At 58.2% G+C, this 21,424-nt stretch overlaps 1 protein-coding gene across 1 annotated transcript; it reads left to right on the forward strand.

The window, feature by feature from the left end:
- Nucleotides 1-368: 368 nt before the first annotated feature.
- Nucleotides 369-19,305, forward strand: NCS1 (neuronal calcium sensor 1). Its single transcript, XM_066332762.1, has 8 exons — nucleotides 369-667; nucleotides 13,822-13,846; nucleotides 15,338-15,476; nucleotides 15,921-15,999; nucleotides 16,103-16,191; nucleotides 16,493-16,570; nucleotides 16,878-16,993; nucleotides 18,036-19,305. The coding sequence occupies exons 1-7, from the start codon at nucleotides 604-606 to the stop codon at nucleotides 16,974-16,976; spliced, it is 573 nt and encodes a 190-aa protein (XP_066188859.1). The 5' UTR covers nucleotides 369-603; the 3' UTR covers nucleotides 16,977-16,993; nucleotides 18,036-19,305.
- The last annotated feature ends 2,119 nt before the right edge of the window (nucleotides 19,306-21,424 follow it).

Raw genomic sequence — 21,424 nt, forward strand, 5'->3', positions numbered from 1 at the left:
AAGGTCATCCCCAGGCTCCGAGCTCAGCCTTGCCCCAGGCTGTGTGATCCCACCGCCAGCTCCCCTTCTCCTCACCCCCCGCTGCCCATCAGCCCCCCTAAGCAGGACTGCGATTCCCGACGTTTCCCTCCGAGCGTTCGCGGGGCTGCTCGGGGGTGCCAGTGGCAGGGGCCGCTCTGGAATCTCCCCTCCGTGCCGGCTCCTCCTGCCTTTGGGAGCGGCGGGGCCGTGCCGGAGCCCCCTCCCCATCCCCATCCCTATCCCCATCCCACTCCCGCAGCGCGGGGCGGGGCGCGCCGCCCCTCCGCCCCTCCGCGCCCCCGCGGCCGCTCCGCGCCCGGCGGCGGAGGGCGGGGAGGGCGCGTGGAGCCGGGGACACGCACACGGACACGCACACGGACACGCACACGGACACGCACACCCGGCGCGGCCCCGCAGCGCGGCTCTGCGGCCAAACCCCGCCAACAAAGACCCCTCCGCCCCCGGCGCCGCCGCCCCCGCGGGATGTAGCCGGGCCGGGAGCCCCAGCGAGGCAGCGGCCCCGCCGCTCCGTGCCCCGCAGCGAGGCCGGGAGGCGGCGGGCTCCGAGGCGCTGCCGCCACCATGGGCAAATCCAACAGCAAGTTGAAGCCTGAAGTTGTGGAAGAGCTGACCAGGAAAACGTACTGTGAGTGTGCCGGGGGGCTGCCGGGGGGCTGCCGGGGGTGCGATGCGATCCGCGCTGCCGCCCGGCCCCGCCGCTCCCCCGAGTCGGTGCCGCGGCGAGCGGCGGCTCCTGCGGGGCCGCTCCCGGGGAGGGCGCAGGCTCGGCCGGGCTTTGTTGGAAGAATTCAGGGATTGGCCTGGGAGAAGGAAAAAAACCCATAAGGCAGCAGCAGAGACACGGAGAGGGGCAGCGAGCCAGGGGAACGCGCTGTTTTTTTACAAAAAGCCGTCCTCCGTGGCCTATTTCTGAGCCTCCGCGAACGGCGGGGCCAGGGCCGCATCCTGCCCGCCCGCGGCGCCCACCGGAGCATCGCGCCCTCCCTCGCCGTCCCCCCGCCCCTGCCCCGAGCATCCTTCCCCCGGGCTGCCCGGTACCCGGTACCCGGGGCCCGCCGCGGGGCTTGGCCTCCCCGGAGCCCGGCAGCAGCTCCCGGAGCGGGGTGCTGAGCCTCTGGGTGGCTTCCAAAGTTTGGGTGCGTTAGTTGGAGGGGTTCCCTTTGTTATTGCGCTCTGAAGTGGAGAGAAGAGCCCGACACCGGCGAGTTCAATATTTTTCTGAGTATCTCGGTATCAGTTTAATAACCTGATTTTCTGAGCGAGTGGCTTTCCCGTCTGGACCTCCACCGTAATCTCATTAACGTGGCTGGTGCCTCAGCCATCCAGGTTTAGCAAAACCATTTTTTTTCCTGAAGGATGCACAAAGGAAACAAAGGCTTTGGTGGCTCAAGTTTGCCTCCCCGCTTGCCAGGTCGCAGATATTCCCCGAACGTGCAGCAGACCTGCGAGCTCTCCCCTCTGTCATTGCTGCAGTCCCACGGCAGCGCTTACCCAAAAAGGCAATAGATTAGGATGCAGCAAGTTCTCCCATATGGAGAAGGAGCGATACTGGTGCATTGCACAACCCTACACGCGGGGCTGCTCTCTGCCGTGGCACAGCCGGCAGCCGGCGGGAGGAGGGCAGGTGGTGGGGGCATGTCCACATCTGTGATGTGATGGTAGGAGAGGCTGGGGTACCCCAGCTGGGCTTCCTCAAAGTGCTCGGGGGCAGGAAGTAGTGAGGATGTGGCAGTGCCAGGTGGGCACAGCCCCGGCTGGAGCTGAGCTGGGTTTTGGTGTCCTCACTGCAGCTGTCGCCCACGGCGAGTGCAGCCGGGCCAGGTACCGAGAGTGCTGTGCTGCAATCCCCCGCTCGGTTTGCAGCCTCTGTGACGACCTGATCTGTGATGGAGAGGAATCCAGGAACAGCCAGCCCCTGCACAGCCTTGTGTGCTGGTGATCCCCTGTGTGCCAGGCTTCCTGCACACCTGGGGTGGCTCCTCTGCCAGCACCAGCGGGGCTGACATGGGCTACACAGGCAGTGGTGCCCCGTGTCTTACTGGAGCCAGCCAAACACAGCACTGGTGAAACCAATGTCTTTGGGCACAGGGATGTCTCTTTGCTGGATAAGGCCAGCAGGTCATTGCTTTTTTGAATCACTTCATTCCCAACTTTGTGCTCCTCTCTTTTGGGTGCCCTCCTCTTTCCACTGCACCCTTTCCAAGAAGGATTGTGATCCTCTCATTCCTCCCTCAGTGGATTTCCAGTCTGGAGCTTTGTCTGCCTGCTCTGGACCTCTCACTCCTCTTTTTAAAGACCCCTTTACCTGTGCAGGTGAGGCAGCAGCACCCAGCAGCACGTGGCCCTTTGCGTGGCTGGAGTCTGGTGCAGCATCCCAACGTGCCCCAGCAGCATGTGGCTGGTGGTATGGTGCCTGTCAGGGAGAGCTGTCACTAATTCCAGGGTCTGTTTGTTGAGCTCTGCTCATTCCACCTCTCGTCTCTGGGATTAATTACTTTTGCTGAGCGCTTCTGCCCCTGTTCTGCAGCTGTCAAGGCGAGCGTGCATTCCCTTGTCTGGTGAAGCACTTCACAGGGCCCTCCCAGGCATGGCCGAGAGCCTCTGATTTATCTTCAGACCATGGCAGATTGGAAAGATACCAGTTTCCTTCTGTGTTTTGGGAAGGCCAGGCAGAGGAGAGGCAGGTAGGAGGGCAGGGCTGCGCTGAGTGCAGGAGGAACTGATCCAGACCCCTGTGCTGTGGCTGGTGGACCAGCTGGAGCAGGGGACAGTCATGCACACAAATCCGGGGCCTGCTTGGAAAAGGTTGTTTTTTTCCACAGCATGTTGATATTTAGGCACATTTCTGGAAGACACAAGAGTGTCCCTGGCCTGTGCTGCCCATCCCATGTCCTGGCTGCCACGTTACCAAGCAAATGCTGTCCGTGCCTTATGTGTGGTGGTGTTTCTGCTGTCTCTCCAGCAGCCCAAACTGATGGCAACCTGCATTTGTCCCAGGGAGGTTCCCGTGGCAGCGTGAGCCGTGCCTGTGGTATGTGAAGGGCTTCTCCTGCACTGGGATTTCCTTCCATTGCATCATTTTCTGTTTGTGTGAACTTCCATGCAAAACAAAGCAAATACCAAAAAAGGCCCCTCTCAGGTCGGCAGGATCAGAGGGAAATGTCACCCCCTCTCCCTGCTCCACACAGCTTTTCTGCTCATTTATCTCATCCAAGGGACACAGAGGGCCTCTGCTTCCCCTCAGTGCTCTTCAGTGCCTGGTGTCTTCTTGTCCTGCCTCTTCTTGTGTCCCTTGTCCTCTCTGAGCTCTCCATCTCCTGTTTGTGGTGTTTCTCTGGCCATGCCTCCTCGGTTGCAGCAATCCTGGGACATTCAGGTGATGGAAGCAGTCGGGAGAGGAGCATGGCAAGGCTCAGGTGCCAGGGCAGTTGTGGACAGGGAGGTTGAGCTGAGGATGCTGCAGAGCTGCTGTCAATGGCCTCCGTGAGCTGTGAGAAATATTTTCCTGTGCGCATTCAGAGCAGGTTGTCCCAGGCCCTGCTGGGAACTGGACATGGAAAGGCAGGAACCTGGAAACCTCGTCTGTTGGCTCCCCTCCCCACCCTGCTCCTGACATTCAGTGCTGGGGGCCAGATTTTAATGGCACTTGGACTCCTAAAGGCGCAGAAGGGCTTCTTTGGAGTGCCGGCTGCCCAAGTCCTGTTGGTTTGGACCCATCTCTGTGTGCCTTTCTGTGTCTCAGGGCACCTGAGTGCCCAGGAATACCTGGCAATGCCAAGCTCCACCGTCTGCCAGGTGCTGGAATGGTGCTTGTGGGGACAGCCAGGCTGCAGGGCTGTTTAACCCTCCTTGGAGACCAGGCTGGGGCCACACAGGAGTGTGCAGGAGAAGTCAATGCTGAGGGATAATAATACTGAATGATAAATTATGTAATTCTTTGTATTTTCATAGATCCTTTCATGGAAAGGCTCTCAAAGTGCTTAATAATGATTTATTTATTTACCTTCGTGATGCCTCCTTGGGGTAGCCCAGAGATGCAGTTTGGTGTTGTGTCCCAGGAGGTGGTAACTCCGAAGACTTGAAGAAACCACCATCTTCCCTGGATCCCATCTTCTTCCACAGGGATTTAAACCTGAGCTTAACTTGGGCCAGGCGCTCGCAGCTTAGGGCCATAGTGGGATTTGGGGTTGTGTTTAAGAGCCTTGTGGGGCCACAGTCAGAGGGTTCTGCTCAGCTGAAGATTTTTGAAGGTCCTGAGGCGTGACTGTGGCCTGAATGAAGCGTGTGATGTGCACATGTGCAGCTGTGAGTGCACGATCCATGTCCTGGGTGAAAAAGATTTGTTGTGGACTCCTGGGAGAGAAACCAGGAGAGAAATACAGTTCTGAATATCCCTACTCACAGCAGCACTCCCAGGCCAGTCACCCTTAAAAATCATGAAGCAGTTTTAAAAATGTGCACTTGTTTCAGAAGAACACATTTTACCTCTTTTTTTTTTTTTTTTGGGTCATTTTGGGGAGGATTGGCTTTCAGGGTTCCCTTTGCACAGCTATTGCCCGTGTCCAGAACTAGCACTGTTATTTTTGAGGCTGCAATAGCTGAGCAATCAGGCATGCTCAGAGCTCTGTCAGTGCAGCAGCATCGCTCTGGGGCCAGGTTGGGGTCAGGAGGGTTGGGGATTCTGGTCCCAGTGCTCCTGAGGCCACCGTGGGGCTCAGGGGAAGGTGTGGGAGCCACAGCAAGGGTGCCAAAATGACACCCGGGCTGCAGAGTGGGTGTGAGGGAGATGCTCTTTTCCCAAGAACCGCATCCCACCCACTGTGATCTATTTTGTGGATTTTCAACTCACTCCGGCATCATCATTTTCTGCTCTTTCACAATAAGCCGCAGAATTGGCTCCATTGCTCGACAGTAATGCAGGGAATTAATGGGCATTAGTTTAAGAGCAAACTATAAACATATTGATTTGTAGTTACGGGGGTACGTGGTGGCGGGTGGAATTCTGTGGGAAAGGAAAGGAAATTCTACGATTGCAGCAGTTTTCAGCCAGGAAAATGGATTGGTTCCTTGCTGGCTGAGCCAGGCTGGGGCTTTGCTCCATCGTGCCATCTCAGTGCTGAGGAAATGTGCTGGCTGGGGCAGTGGGCAGGAGCAGAGGAGGGACCTTGGTGGCTCCCCCCTGCTGCTGCTGGTTTATTTTTAGCCTCCAAAGCGTTTGGCCTCAGGCACTGGGTTTCTCTGCCAGGTTGGTTTGTGTTGAAATCCCTCCTGTTGCTCATCCAGCAGAAAGTGGGGTGAGCTGCCGGGTGGCTGCGGACCCGTTATCCCTCAGTGGCAAATGCTGGGTGAAATTGTCAGTGTGGGTGACTTTTAAAGGCCTTGGAGTGACAGGACAAGTGGGAATGGCTTTGGACTGACAGAGAGCAGAGTTAGATGGGATATCAGAAAGAAATTCGTCCCTGTGAGGGTGGTGAGGCCCTGGCACAGGCTGCCCAGAGAAGCTGTGGCTGCCCCATCCCTGGAATTGTCCGAGGCCAGGTTGGTTTGGGGCACTGAGGCAGGATGATGGGCAGGAGGTGCCAGAGGGATGCCCAGGGGCTGGAGTTTGTTTGGGGCCTGGGTTTTGCTGCAGCCACGTGTAAGCCAGGGCTGTGAAGGGGATTGCTGTGGTGCAGGTTCACTGCAAGGTCACTGTGGACCTGCTGTGCTGCCTCTGGAGGGCTGTGGTGGTCTGGAGCATCTCCAGTTCCTTCTCCAAGGCAACCCCAACCTGCTTCCAGTGAATCCAACCCAGAGCATCCCACACACACACGCACCTGGGGCTCCATGGGTGGATGCAAGCAGAAGTAGTTTTGGGGTTTGAGGAGCCCCTGAAGTCTCTGAGAGGTTCTTGCAGGGTGGGAAGGGGGAGATGTGACTGACCCTGAGGGTTCCCTCTGAGGCAGAGTGGAGCAGCCGTCCCCGCCGGCCACGCTCGCGCCGCTGCTGCTCCAGCATCACAAGAATCACATTTCATCTATCCCCTGACATGTTAATGGATCTGCTTAACCACTCTCCTGACCTTTGCTGCTGCCGCTATAATTAAGGTTGTGAAACAAGAAGCTCTGAAGGCATCAAAGGAAGCGGCTGCTTCAGGGAGGAGCCTGCGGGCACGCTCACTCTGTTATCGGGGTGACATTTGTGGGGTCACTTTGTTCCTCCTTCCCCTCCTTGTTCTCCTGGATCTTCTAGGGAGCTGGATGCCAAGGGAGGCCAGGGTTCGTGCCCTGGGCACCGTGGGGTGCTCAGCCCCAGGGCACAGTCTGAGTTCCTTCCATCACTGTCACTGCCGTGGGTTCCCCAGCTCGGTGGTGCCAGCACAGGGCTCCCTCCCCACACCTCCTGCTGGAAGGAGGGCTGCCTGTGCTTCATCCATGTGTTTCTCCAGCATCTTCTGGTCAGTGGCTGGACCCAGTGGAGCTGCTCCGGGTCTCTGTGCCACCCCTCAGTGCACAGTGATCCCTGCAATAGACTGGGAGGGCAGCAGAGGTGGCCCTAGTGCCAGCAAGGCTTTGCCTTGAGCATCCTCCTGACCTTCCCATGGCTCCAGGGAGTGATGGCTGAGCCAGAGGCACTTCCTTTCCTACTGCCCACGCTGGTGTAGAGGGGAGTTTTCTCCTCTGCCCAGGGCAGGAATTGCTGCTGGGGTTGGGGATGGCACCTTGGAGTGCCACACTGAAACCCCTGTGGCCAAGGGATGGATTTAAGCAGGTGGCAGGACACAGCTGCCTGCCCTGGCTGGGCAGAGGGGCTGCTCCATCCCTGCTCCCAGCAGCTCTGGGAATCCTCTGCCCCTCCAGGCATTGCTGGGTTGGCTCTGGGGAAGCTGAGATTCGGTCCTGGGATAGACCTGCCACAGCCACCAGCTCCTGCTGTGAGGGTGCTTCAGCCTGATTCAGTAATTTCCAAATGAAGGCACTGTCCTTTGCCCTTCCTCTCCTGCCTCCACTTCAAAGAACAACTGCTGCTTTTTTCCCTCAACCAAATTTCCAAAGCTTAATGTCGGGCCCTTAAATATTTAATAAAGTCTAAAAAGGATTTCAGCTGCATATTGGCTTTCCTGTTGGTACCAGCCCCGGGGGAGACGAGAACTGCTCATGGACCTGTTTATCCAGTCTGGGAGTGAAGCAGACCACTAATGGCAGCCGCCGGGGAGGAGATGCCAAACACCCCGGCTCTGCTCTGAGTACTGCTCCGTGTCTCAGAGTAACAAATGACACCAATAACGCTGTCAGGCTCGAGCTCCCAACATCTCCGAGGCTCCCAGACCTGTCGTGGTGCTGGTGATGTCTGTGTCTGATGGGAGAGAGGCCAGACTGGGAAGGCTGGGATGGGGATGTCCCGCTGTGACAGGCAGGCAGCTCCAGCCGTGTTGGTGCCCACACGGTTGGGGTTCATCCCAAATCCCTTGGGGATGTAGCAGGGGTGGGCCCCCACAAAGGGACACCTCGGTGTGTGGGTGATGTGGCCAGAAGCAGGGATGGGCACGGGGCTGAGCTGGGGGAACAGTGGTTGGGGCAAACTGGGAGCAAAAGAAAATGACATTAGTCATATTCCAGAAACAGTTGTTTGCATGGGGGTCACCCTGGTGCCACAGTCGTGTTTTACTTCCTCTTCCCCAGAGCTGTCCCTGTGCTGCCTGAGAGCAGGAGCAAAGCCCAACCAGCAGTGGTCTGGTGGCCCCAGAGCTGGCAGAGAGCACGGGACTAGGACATCATTAAGGAGTTCAACCTGAAATTTAATGAGACCGCATCATCAGGACCTAACTAGCCAAATTTCCAAAGTGCTGCTGTGTGGTGTATCCTAAAAGTTACCGTCATCAAACAGGGTCCTGAGTGAGCTCTGAGTGCCCCAGGCTGGGCTGATGGACAGTCCCAGGGGAGGAGGCAGCCTGCAAGAGTTCACCCTTTCCCTCCACCCCCGTGCAGCTCCCGTGGGCACTGGCCTCTGTGCTGGGGCTGGAGCTGGGGCAGTGCACTGGGAAGAACCTCGTGCCGATGCTCCAGCTGTCCCTGGAGTGCTCCCCCCGAATTGCACAAAGCCACCTGACAGCTCAAGCTGCCAGAGGTGACCCCAGGCTCCCTGGCATACCGGGCATCTTCCGCTCTGGGCAGGGAGGTGCCCATTCCGCACCAGGCAAGTGCTGCCCAGCCCCTGTTTGGGGGCTGGATGAAGTCCCACATGTGCTGCCCTCACCTGCAACAGCTGCTGCCGTGCTTTTGGCTGAGCGTTCAGTGGGGACAAGGCGTGGAGCTGGGAATGACCACTCGGCTTGTGAGGTGTTTAGCCCAGGGAACTCTGCAGAGCCAGGGGCTGCCACTGGGTCCCTCTGTGCAAACCGATGGGACCTTGCTGTGTCCGTGTTTGCAGGTGTGAAGTCTGCACCGAGTACCTGCTGTTCCGAGCCCTGTGGTCGCTCTGAAGGACCAGAGGCGAATTCTGCAGGGGCTGTTCACACCGTGATGCTGACGCTGTGATCCAGGGGCTGGAGTGAAGCCGGAGCGAGCGCACGCACAACGCTGCCGAGCCGGGAGGGGGGGAGCGAGCGGGGAGCTCCTAATTGGTCAATATTAACATTGTGATCATGTCGAGAGTGGAGTTTGTATCAGATTTACATTCAGAAAAATCCTTAAATATGCGTTTCGCCGAGACGGGGGGCGGGGTGCGTTGGGCACGAATCGCAGGGTGTGCGGGGCTCACCCCGCAGCGCCCGGGTGTTTTACACAGGAGGAGCCCCTCAGCGCACACAGGGGCGCCCCGGGCTCCTCCGCCCCATTCCTGCACGCATGAGCACCCCATTAACACACACATGAGCGCGCAGTTAATTTACATGTGAGCACCCGGCTGGATTGATGCATGGCTGCCCAGTGAATTCCCGCTGGATCGTGCGCTGCTGCTGCGTGCATGAGCGCCCTGCTGGTTGATGCATGAGTGCCCAATTAATAGGCGCACGTGCCTGCAATTAGCTCATGCCTGAGTGTCCAATTAATTCATGCACGAGCACCTGATGCATTCACACCTGAGTGCCCCATTAGTACGTGCACAAGTGTGTTATCTCCTAATTACACTAATTTACACATGAGTGCCCAATTAGCTCACGCAGGAGTGCCCAGCGAATGGACGCGTGACTGCTCAATTAATCCGTGCATGAGCGCCCCGTGAATTCATGAATGCCCGCAAAAAGGGATGCATGAGCCCCCAGCTGGTTCGTGCATGAGCGGCCCTTTCACTCTCGCTACAGCACCCGGGCAATTCATGCATGAGCACCCAATTAGTTCACCTAGAAGCACCCACATAATCTATGCACGAGTGCCCAATTAGTCCACGCATGATCTCGTGGTGTGTTTTTGCATGAGTGCCCCTCGTGCTCAGGCATGGGTGCCCAGTTAGTGCGTGCATAAATGCCCCATTCCTTCACGCCTGAGCACCCACTTCGATCACGCAGGGGGCACCCATTGTGGGTGCCTAATTTTCCCCGGCCTGGGCACTGCCCTGAGCACCTACAGCAGGTTTAGGCAGCCCCAAACCCGATGGGAGCCCCTTGTTGGAGTGATGTGCCGTCTCCCCTAGATGGGAGTGCCCGGGGACCCTGTGAAGGAGCCACAGCAGGGCACTGTGGGGAATAAATACCACAGGAGTGCCCCTGCCGTGACCCACCCAGTGTGTGGTGCTGGACCAGTTGGCCGTGGGTTGGCACAGCCCCATGAGCTGGCATAGCTGGAGTGCTCTGTGGCGGTGAGGGAAGCCACTTTGTGCCTGGAAATAATTAACTGGTTACCCTGATAAGGCTGCCGTGCCATAGTCCCACGGGATCAAGGTGCTGCCCTCGCAGCTGGGGCAAGGGGGGACGTGTGGAGGCTCGGGGGAGACTCCTCCCTGAGCCTTTGGGAACCCAAACCTGCATAAGGACAGAGCCGTGCCGTCGGTTTTGGCACACAGGGGCTGAGCTGAGTGTGCACAGTCCTGCTCAGGGTCCAGCCCTGCGGCTGTGGCCAAACCTCCGCCCCTGCACACAGGGGAAGGGATGTCAGCACAAAACAAGCCCCTGTGGGGCTGGAGCATCACGTCACCTCCTGCATCCCACCGTGACCAGGGCTCTCTGAACCATTGGAGTCCCTCCCGCCCCCCGTCCTGCCCTGCCCTGTCCCCGCCGCGGTCCAGCGAGCAGCGAGCTCCCTGCGGCAGGGCGACGGACGGGGATTTGCAGTCCCGGGTCCCTCCTCTCCTCTCCGCCTGGAAAACACAAATTAACAGTCTTGAGCACTGATTAACCAGAGCTGATTCTTGCTGCAGTGGCAGCTGGGTGGTGGGAGGAGAGGGGGCACGCGAAGGGCGGGTGGTGACGGAGCTGTCAGTCCTCGCCTGTGCCACTGGGATTGATGGAGAGGTGGGGGGAGAGGGCTGGGGGGGAGTTAGGTACCGGCAGCTGCGAGGAGGGGGCTGGGGGCTGTTTGGAGGCTCTGCCGCTTTGAGATGCCAGACACCAAAACCTTCCTCCCGCCTGAGGTGGCAGCGGGAAGGGACCAGCCAGCGAAGAGGGAGGGCGCTTGGATGCGGTGTGGCCGTGTGGGGCAGCTCCTGAGCTGCTCTGGGTGCCTGTTCCTGTCCCCGCTGCCTGCTCCGAGTCCCGCTGTTCGCACGGTTCCGCTGCCGCGGCGCGGGGCTGAGGCACGGGCCGGAGTCTGCGGGCCGCCGCCGGCGGCTCCCGGCTCGGCGATGCCTCTTCCAGCCTTGCGCTTCGTAACAAATGATAATACTCTGCCTTTATTTAGCGCCTTTCATCCCCGAGGAAGCCGGGGCACGCCGCTACTAACAAGCTGCTACGTGCACTATTTATAGCCGTCCCCACGGCGGCTGCGGGAGCGGCAGTCCCCGGAGCGCGGCACGGCAGCTGAGCCCGGCTCCTCGCCGGATCAGGGACCCGGCCCTGCCCCGCTGGGGTGTTCTATGGGGCTGCTGTGGGCTCACCCGAGGTTTCTATCGCTGCCAAGTGACGCGTGTCGGCGGAGCACCGATATCGATGGCGCGGGAGGGAGATGCAGCAGCTGCCGCTGCACGGTTCTGTCTGTGAGCGCGGCGGGGCTCTGCCTGCCGCGGAGATGCAGGGCAGAGGGACAGCCCTGTCCCCGCCGTGTGTCTGTCCCCGCCGTGTGTCTGTCCCCGCCGTGTGTCTGTCCCCGCCGTGTGTCCTCTGTCCGCCGCCTCGGGACAGGTGGCGCAGCCACGCACTCAGTAGCGTGTCCCCAAGGTTTCTGCGGCTGCAAGTCGGGCATTAGCATTCCTAATCGGTGCCGCTCGGAGTGTCAACACCCAGCGCGGCCGGAGTGGCTGGGAAGTGGCAGCCATGAAGTCATCATCTGTCCCGGATCCGTAAGAGCACGCACAGGGAGGCGAGCACCGCTCAGTCCCCACGCGGGATCGGGGCTGGGGTGGTTCCCTGCCCTGGGGACGTTTGGTGGCAGTGGAGAGGCGAACCCAGCGGTGGGTGGTTTGCCAAGGGCTGGGAGATGAGGCCACGCTCCCACCTCGGGACAAACCCCACAGATTGCCCAGCCCCCAGGCTGGAGGACAGGCAGCGGTGCTGGGGGAGGGATGGGGCTCCGTGCCAGGATGCACATTAACAAATCCCTCACTGGGAGCCCTGAGCTGATTTCCAGCCTGGCACCTGAATGGTTCCCTCCATCGGAAAAGCCTCTCCTGGGAGCATCACACATCTCTCCTGCGGCACGAGGGGAGCTGGCTCCGTCCCTCCTTCCCGCCCGCCTCAGCCCGAGCGTGTCATTACCAGCATTTCTCCCGTACTAAAAAAAGCACAGATTTCTTAATTGTTTCCTGCTGGAGTTGAAAGGCAGCTCCCGGGCCCGAAATAGCACGTTGGGGGAAAAGCAGTCGAACAAGAGAGAGCAGAAGGCGATTTGCCTGGAGCCGAGCTCTGAGTGCAGCCCCGGCTGCTGCTGCAGTCCGTTTTACCTGCCCCCAGGGCTCACCCTCATCCTTCTCCTTCCACCTGTGCTCCTTGGAGCTCCTGGGTGCTTGGGCCTGCAGAGCTGGTGCCTGGGGCATCCTCTGAGCATCCTCAGGGCTCAGATCATGGCTTGTGTCTCAATGCAGGTGTGTGTGCAGGGAAGCCTGTTCCTGTTGATGTCACTCAGCGTCTCTCTTTTGCAAGGATGCTTCTGTGCAACCCTTTTTTTGGGGGGGAGGATGGGGAAATCCCTTGGAACTGCTATGACTGATGTTTTAGCCCACCCCAGCTCAGCTGCTGGATGCAGCGTGTCCTTTCTGGCTCCCTCCTGGCAAGAGACTGCTGCCTGCCCGAAACAAACCTTCCAAATCCCTCCTGTGACCCTGCCAAAGCCCTCAGTGCTCTTCATCCCAGACGCTGAGCATCCCTATGTCTGCATCCCCTCTCCTGGGGAGTTGCTGCTCTGACACCCTGGGGTGCTACAGTGAGTGCTGCTTTTGCTGAATCCCAGGGGAAGAGGGGACAATCGAAGGCTCTGTCCCTCCAGTGACCCCTGTGCTGGGATGGAGGGACTCTCCAATGCATGGGAACAGCTTTGGGCACAGACATTCCTGCTAGCAGGGATGCTGGAGCCAAAATCCAGCTGGTGATGAGGTGGGGGCCGTTGTGTGCCCTCCTGGCTGTCCCACTGCTGCCGCCCCAGTCTTCACCTCTGGGCTCTGCACCTTCTGCCAGGCACGTTACAAATCTTCCTGATGGAAAATTGCCTCTTTTTCGTTCCCTTGCCATCCAAGGTAATTGGCATCTGTTGGTGTGTCTTCGGTCTCTATTTTTATCAGCCCTTTGCACACTGACATCTCCACTCGCCTCATTATCCCCGCGCCTTTCAGACCTGTGGCTTTTTCATCATTATTTAGATGCACGGCGCAAAGGAAATGACAAATGAGGCCGTTCCCCCCTGTGGCCACCTGCTGGCACCTGGCTCCCCGCTGTGGGGAGGCACAGGCACAGCTCCTGCAGTGGGACATGCAGTGACAAGTGCCAGCCCCCTGCCCAGCACCCCACATCCCTCAGAGCCTTTTCTCTGCTGAGGACGTTTTTCATCTCAGCAGCTGTCCCTTGGCTGGGGACACTTGGGGTTGCCAATGCTGTCTGTTCTCTAGTTTGTCATATTTGGGGTTTTTATCCAGAGCCTGGTGAGGCTTCTCAGGGTGCTGGGATGGGTTTGATGATGTTTCTCAAGAGGCAGCTGATACCTGGGGGGATGCCAGCCCTGGGGCTGTGCCTGTGCCCACGTTCAGTGTGTCAGTGTCAGGGCCAGGCAAGTCCCTTCCCTGAGCTGCCTCCAGGCAGATGTTTCAGCAGATGTTTTCAGGGATGTTTGTGGAAGAGGAGACAGCAGGGCCAGATCCTCCCCAGGCTTGATCAGCTTCATGGTCCATCCGTAGTTCTGCACTCCCTGAGTGCAACACGAAACATCTCAGATGTCTCCCTAGTTTTGGGGGTCCCCAGCACCTGCAGCCCAGGCCCCATGGACCACCTGGGCTGGCCCAGGCTGGCCCTCAAAAGCAGGTCTGCCACGTGGGGAACACCTGGGGAGCACTTGGCAGCTCGTGGAGCCAGTGAGCCCTGGGACATCCCCCAGGAAAGCCATTGTTGGGAACCCCAGAGTATTCCCCAGAGAATTCACTGATGGGCAGAGGAACGGCTGTCACTGCAAAAACACTAAATTTTTGTCTCTTTTTTTTTCTCTTTTCTCCTGTTTTCTCCTGCAGTCACGGAGAAGGAGGTGCAGCAGTGGTGAGTGCCCACCGTGGTGGTGAGCTGGCTGGGGCATGGGGCTGTGGGCAGGGGGCAGGAGCTGGTGGCACTCGGCCACCTCCCTGGCCAGGCAGAGCAGGGATGTGCAGGAGACGTGGGCAGCTGCACCCGTGTTGGGGTGCAGGTGCTGCCTCACAGAGGGAAGAGAGAAAACTGAGGGTTTTTCCTTGCACACCCTATGCAAGGGCTGGGTCCCAGCGGCTCTTCCCTCCCCATACGAGCAGCCAGAGTGTGGGGACATGGGGACTGTCCTGCTGGTGACCTGGTGCAGGTGGCTGGTGCCGTCCCAGTGTGTTCCCTTTGGCCGCAGGGGCTGTCAGGGGGTAGGATCCACATTTTCTTGGCAGCAGCACGCTCTCACTCCATCCCTTCCACCCCACCGAACACAGCGCCCTAGAAAAGCCACCGCTTCCCTTTCATCTCCCTATCCCACCAGCCAAGGTTTGCTTTCTTTATCTCTTTCTCTCATCCTTCCCCCCCACCCGATGAGTCATAGCTGCAGCAACGTGAAAACGATGTCACCGGCACTTCGGTTTCCCACCTCGCCACCCCCTTCCCCTCCTCCTCCAGCCCTTGTCCCGCTGCAGCGGGCGCCTGACAGATCTGGGCGAGGTGTTGCATAATATTCACGTACCCCACGTGATCCCCGTGTGGTCCCACATGCTCCCTTCACTCTCCCTGCGTGGTGCCCACGCCCACGGAGCCACTGAGCCCCTTCCCTGCTCCCTCTGGTGCAGCTGCACTTCCCAGCACCCAGCTCCAGCCTGCAGCTGGCACCAAGGGTTTTAGGGGTGTTTAAGCATTGGTGGGTTTTGGAAATTACCTGGGTTGTGCCACCTGAGGACACAGGAACCCTGCTGTACCCCGCAGCTCCTCTGAGCAGCTTTCATCTGTGGTCATGCAGAAATTATCATGGGATATCCTGAGTTGGAAGGGACCCACAAACATCATCGTAAGTCCAGCTCCTGGCCCTGCACATCCCAAGAATCCCGTGTGCCTGCAGGCGTTGTCCAAACACTTCTTGACCTCTGGCAGGCTCGGTGCCATCACCACTTCCCTGGGGAGTCTGTTCCAGTGCCCAGCCACCCTCAGAACTCAGTGGTCACTGTGCCATTGTTCTTTGCCAGGCCATGGCTGTAGTGTGGCATTGCTGTCAGTCCTGGCTGGGCAGCGCGTCCCTGTCACCTCCCATCTCCCAGAAAATGTCCAGCATAAGCCTGGTCGTGGCCCTTTTGCCACTTTTGAGCTGGCAGCAGATTGGAGCAGTGCAGTGGGCACCACTCGGTGTCACTGGTGCCACTCACTGCTTGTCCCTGCTGCCACCCTCCCTGTGGCAAGGATGGGATGCTGTGGGTGGGTGATGGGAGCACCTGGGGACCTTCCCAGTTCCAGCCCACTACAGCACTGGGAAGAGCCTTCCATCTGTGTGGGGAGACCCTCGTGGGCCCACGCTGTGCCCTCCATTCTCAGGTACAAGGGCTTTATCAAGGACTGTCCCAGCGGGCAGCTCGATGCCGCCGGCTTCCAGAAGATCTACAAACAGTTCTTCCCCTTCGGTGACCCAACCAAATTTGCCACCTTCGTGTTCAATGTCTTCGATGAGAACAAAGTAAGTCTGGGATGCAGAGGCTGGGTCAGGGGGAGGCCCACGGGGATGGTGGGATGGGTTTGGAATGCGTCTGCCTGGCACTGGAGGAGCAAAATATTGCAGCGCTTCCTGGGGCATGAAATAGAAACAGCGCAGCTGGAGCGAGCCCCTGCGCTTATTTTAGCTGGGGAGAGTCACGTGGGGAAGGGCGATGAAGTGGCAAAGCAGGAAGGGGGAAACGTGGTGGTGTGGTGCTGCTGACAAAAGCCCGTCCATGCCGTGCCCCCGGCATTCCAGAGCCGCTCCTGCCGGGATGCTCTCGGCAGCTGGATCACAGTGCTGGAGATAAATGTGCATCACTCCTCCCTCCCTGCTGCCGCTTTGGATGTGCCCCCTCTGAGGGGGTGCATGGGCAGGGAGGACTTTGCTGACAGCAGCACCCTGACCCCTCCTTTCCTCCCCCAGGACGGGAGGATCGAGTTTTCGGAGTTCATCCAGGCGCTGTCGGTCACCTCCCGGGGGACGCTGGACGAGAAGCTGAGGTGTAAGTGGTCCCCATGGGGTGCTGGTGGGCTCAGCTCCACGAGGGTGCTGGGCTGTGTGTCCAGGGTGAGGCCACAGCCCCTTGGTGTTGCTCTCTCCTGCAGGGGCGTTTAAGCTTTACGACTTGGACAACGACGGATACATCACGAGGAACGAGATGCTGGACATTGTGGATGCCATTTATCAGATGGTGGTAAGAGGGGCAGGGGGAGCACAGGGTGAGGAGTCCCTGGGGGTCTGTGCTGGGCTGGAGCTTGGCTCTGTGGGAATGCTGAAACAACCCCAATTCCCTCTTTGGCCTTTTTCAGTGGGGGGTTGTGGCCATCGTGGCCAGGGCAGTGTCTGGATCTGATTGCTGAGGGAGGTTCTAGTGCCAACACTGTCCCCTTGCACCCTGTCCTGGTGTGGGGTGTGGGGGGACAATCCTCCCCTGGGGACACCCTCCAGGCAGGGCACAGATGGGTGTGTGACCTGGTCCTGTGCTGCTGCTGCAGGGAAACACAGTGGAGCTTCCTGAGGAGGAGAACACACCAGAGAAGAGGGTGGATCGGATTTTTGCCATGATGGACAAGGTGAGGGTGCTTGGGGTTTTTTTCCCTGTGGCCAAGGGATTTAGGAGGTGTGGGTCCCTTTGCTGCATCTTGGCTCCTTGCCCTACCAACACAAGATCTCTGTGGGGTACCCACATCTCTCTGGGATCCCTGTATCCATTCCAGGGTCTCCAAGGTGGCATTGTCCCCTCCAGGGCTGCAGGCATGGGTGGCTCCATGGGGAAACCGAGGCTGAGGCAGGGGAGGATGTGTGTGCTGGTGTGGATGTGCCGGGCTGTTGGGGTGCTCAGCTGGGGTGAAGCAGTGCAGTGACAGGAGTGTTTTGCAGAATGCAGACGGGAAGCTGACGCTGCAGGAATTTCAGGAGGGCTCCAAGGCCGACCCCTCCATTGTGCAGGCGCTCTCCCTCTACGATGGGCTCGTATAGTCCGGGGCCGAGCGGCGGTGAGTGCAGAACTGGGGTCTTGGGGGCCCATCTCCCACCTGCCTCGTGCCATTCCCACCTTCCCCAGGAACAGGCAGCTGCTTCTCCTCTGCTAAAGCACCAAAACATGGATATCCCCCCCAAATCCAGCCGGGGAAATGTTGCCCCCGTTCTGATAGGTTTCTCCCAGTCCTCCCCGTCTCACAGAGCTCCCTCAGACCTCATCATCCCATGGAGATAGAAATGTTTGCCCGCGGCACAGGTCACTCCCTCAGCAGCAGATGTGGCTGCAGAGGAGGCAGGGAGGCAGCTGGTGTGCTGGGGGCACGGGGACGCTCCAGAGACAGATTGTATTAAAGGTTTTATTTATCTTATATCTTACTATATTATGCCCTGGAGCTGGGTTTGGCACAACAGTGTCGGGGACACTGGTTCACAGCATCATACAGGTGCTGGGCTGAGCACCCCGTGGTCCTTGCTGTGCCCTGTGGAGTGGTTTTGGTCATCACAGTCCAGGCAGCGTCCTGGGGGCGGGGTGTTTTTTAGCCCCACTGGAGTTTGGAGATTTTCAATCTCTATTCTGTTTACAGCTTTACCTTTCCAGCTGCGCTGGTGTCACATGAGATTGTCACAAGGTGGGGGGATCCCCATGACCCAAACCCCGGGTTGGCTGGGTTGCACATGACTAATAAATGAGATGAGTATGATGGATGGCCCAGAGATAGGATTTAATGCGTCTGACCAAAGGCAGCATCCAAAGACCATGGGTGTGGTTAGCCTGGCATTTGACAGGGTTTTACCTGGGGGTAGGTGGCCAAACTTTGTTACAGGCAAGGGCTTGACCTTATAAAAGTCTAAGGTCTTGAACCAATGGGGCTTAATCTATTAGTATCTTTCTAATGTCCCACCTCGCAAAGTCTCAGCTTTATTCCCTTAGTGTAGGGACCCTGGGCTAAGCTGTGATCTGTCCCAGGTAATTCCTGGGCTTCCACATGAGATGGCCACAGGGGTTTCTGGCCATACTTCTCACCCTCTTTCCCTCCTCCTCACCCTGTCCTGCAGATGCCTGGGGGAAGATGCTCTCCGTGCCATCCGACCACCGCCGCGCGAAGCTTGCCTGTCCCTCCCGGCCTTTCTTTCTGTTCTGCGAGCCAGGGATGCCCTTGAAGCGCGAGCTCACTCCCCCTCTCTGCACTCTGAACCAGCCGCTGCCATTTGCCAACTTCTGCTTTTTCCAAAAAAAAAAAAAAACAAAAACCAACAAAACAACCCCCCATGCCAGACCCCGGTCTGAGCGGCAGCGAACGCCCAGGACTTCAGGGCCGGGGGAATGGGTGGAGCATCGCCGCAGGCAGAGCCCCCTCTCGGCCTCCTCACCCCCTTTGCTCCCTTTTTCCTGCCTTTTCGGATGGGACTGCGGAGGCGCCGGCGGGATCCTCTCTTGGGACCAGCCGGCCAGAGCCCAGAGGTACCAGGGGCTGCAGCCCCGTGTGGGGTGGCCGGGGAGCCGAGGCACCGACGGCGATTGGGAACAGAGTCCTGGTGTCACCCACCATGCCGCTGGCAGCCCGGCTCGGCTCTCTAGGGATATATATTATATTGTTATTATTTTTAATTTTTTTTTTTAATTTTTTTTGTGAGACAGTATTGTGCTTTTTGGTTTGGTTTTGTTTTGGGTTTTTTTGGTTTTATTTTTCCTTCGGTGGAAAAAAGTGAGGCTTTTTTTTTTATATGCCTATCTCGACGATCGATATCCTTATTTATTTGTTGTAAATGTTGCTGCTGTGTTTCGTCTCTCGTGTGTGTGTCCACCCACCCAGGTGAGGATTTGTAAGGTTTACATGCTCGTACACTATTGCGGGGACCCGGGAGCCTGCAATAACAATGAAGCCAAAAATCTGCCTTCCCCCCTCTCCTCCCACCCCTCGTATCCCAAGCTCCGTGGGCTGGCTGCTGTTTGGAGGGGATGCTGTAGCTTCTTTTCCTCTTCCTGTCCCCGTGTTCCCTGCATTTTTCTGTTCACCTTTCCCTTGGGGAGCTCAGTGAGGGCTCACTCAGCCCAGACTCTGAGCAGACCAAGTCCCATCCCTCAGTCGGGCAGGGTGAGGAAACTACCAGGCACCAGAACGTCCCCATTTCCTTCCTTTTAGTCATTTTTCTCACTGCATGAAAAAGTATTAATGGAGCCCAGAGTTGGGTTTTTGCTTTTGAGCAGATTCCTTTGCTATGTTCTGCTTTGCAAACAGTGGGAGGGTGTTTGGTGGTGGCTGTGAATCATGCTGTGTGCTGGAGGGGCAGAGGGGGAGCCTTGCTGTGTCTTGCTCCGTGCCCCCATCCCGCTGGGACAGGGGAGTGCCAGGCTGGGCTGTGTACAGCTCACGTGTCTCCTTGCCCCCTCACTCCCATGGGACATGGGAGGTGTTGCTGTGAGCCCAGGGCGTGGCCCAGGCAGAGCTGCTTGTGCCCACCTTGGAGGAGGCAAAGGGCTGGGAATGCACACCTGGGGACACTGGGCTGCAGACTCCTTGTCATGAGCAGGGCCTGCATGGCCTCTCCAAACCCCATCAACACCCAGCACCCCTCTGGGATGTGCCCCCAGCTCAGCCCCACCAGCACCCACACCACAGTGGGACATAGTTGGCATTTCTGCTGGAGAATGAGCATTGCATGGGTGATGCCTCAGCTGCCTCGGCGCCTGCTCTGGGAAAGGAGAGGTGTGCATTCCCTCAGGAGCAGCGTGCAAGAAGCCTTTGAGACCCCTAAAGCCACCCTGGGGCCTCTCCCTTCCATCTCTGCTCCGGCTGATGGTAGCAGCATCTTTCCACCCATCTTTCTCCCCGCTCCTGTGGCTAAGCCCAGACAGAGGATTGTCCCTATGGGAGTGGGAGGTGACATCTGGACGTGGAGGACAGGTGTCTCACGATGCAGGAGACAAGGTGGTGCCTCAGTGTTTCCTGAATCCTCCCAGCCAAAGGATTCAGTTGGTTCTTCACTGTGCAGCCCCACTCCCCAGTTTTGGGATTTTGTGCTTGTGGTACTTCTTGATGCCCGTGAAAAACCACCTTTCCCCATCCCCAAGGAGACTGACCTCACATCCACGTGCAATATTTCTGCCTCTTCTGCAGTTCCTGCCCCTGAGGATGCCCATGTTTCATTGTGGGGGTGCTTCTGAAGGGTGCTCCTCACTCACTCTCATGGAAACCTCCTTTTCTTTATTGCTCTGTGGCCAAAATGCAACTCCCTGGGGTAGGTTTTTGCAGTGCCTGCAGCTTATTGAATGCTCATCTGCCAGACTGGTCCCCTCCTGGTGCCAATCGATGTTCCCAATGAATGTGACACTGCTGTAATCACCTCCACTGATGAATGATGGGCCCTGCCACGTTTGACATAGTTCCCAGGCAAAGGCAAACCTCATTTGCTCTGACACTTTTCCCCTGGAAAGCTTTTAATTTATGGAGGACCTGTCATGGTTTGAGCTCCGTCAGTGCTCACAGATGTCTCCCCAGGGAGTCAGCCCTGCCAGGGCTCCTGGCACTGCTGAGTGTCCCTGAGCAAAGCATTTTGACCCCAGTGTGGGACCCTGGCTGTGGGTTTGGGACCCTGGCTTGGATGCTTCTAGTCTCCCTTTTGGGGAGCACCACGGGCCCCTGATTCCTCCTGAACACCACCAGGATCTGCAGCACCTTGGTATCACTGAAAATAAGGCTTTGAGTGTCTTGTGCTTGGAAATGTTGGCCTTAACCTCCTCGTGCCTCAGTTTCCCCATCAGTGGAGTGGCTGGGGTGAGCCATCCCCCTCTGCAAAGCAGTTTGGTGTCTGTGCCCTGGCAAGCACGAGTGCTCAGGACTTCAGGCACAGGGACCCACCGAGCATCAGGCACGTGCAGAACACCAGGAATGGTGAAACACTGGGGTGGAATTTACACCAGTGAGTCTTTAATTCCAGCTCTGTTTTACACCTGCTCGTGATGAAACTGCCAGCAGGCCCCGGTTTGTCTCTGTTCATACTCGGGTTCCTGGTGCCTGTCCAAAATAGAGCCCTGGCCGTGGGAAGGGGGCCCAAAGCACAGCCAGGCAGAGGTGAGGCTCCAGCCCCGGTGACTGTGGCATGTGCCCCCTCTCATTTGTCCCTGTCGGTGTTCCCCATTAAATGCCATGTCTGTACTTTCCTTTCTTTCACTTTTCTGTCTGTGCGCTGACTGTTGCTGCTTTGTATCCGTCTTTCCTTGAGCTCTGGGGCTGGGCTGGGCTGAGCTGTTTCCTCCAGGAGCAAGAATGTGGCAGAGGGCTCTGGGGGCAGATTCCCCCCTGCCCTCTCCTCACAGCACAAACCAGAACCCGAGAGAGAGAGAAGTGAAGGGTTTTTCCTCTGGAGCAGGCTGTGAATTACTGCAATTAACGAGACCGGACTGGACTCTCCGTTGGGTTGGTGGAAGGAGGTGTTTGCTTATG

The sequence above is a fragment of the Sylvia atricapilla genome, chromosome 19 (assembly GCF_009819655.1).
Source record: "Sylvia atricapilla isolate bSylAtr1 chromosome 19, bSylAtr1.pri, whole genome shotgun sequence".
Lineage (NCBI taxonomy): Eukaryota > Metazoa > Chordata > Aves > Passeriformes > Sylviidae > Sylvia > Sylvia atricapilla.

What these genes read in the sequence shown, in the direction of transcription:
- NCS1 (XM_066332762.1), top strand. Translation starts at nt 604, where the DNA reads ATGGGCAAATCCAACAGCAAGTTGAAGCCTGAAGTTGTGGAAGAGCTG. An exon ending in GAGAAGGAGGTGCAGCAGTG is followed by an intron (nt 13,847 to 15,337) that starts GTGAGTGCCCAC and finishes CTCCATTCTCAG; the next exon opens with GTACAAGGGCTTTATCAAGG. An exon ending in TTTTTGCCATGATGGACAAG is followed by an intron (nt 16,571 to 16,877) that starts GTGAGGGTGCTT and finishes AGTGTTTTGCAG; the next exon opens with AATGCAGACGGGAAGCTGAC.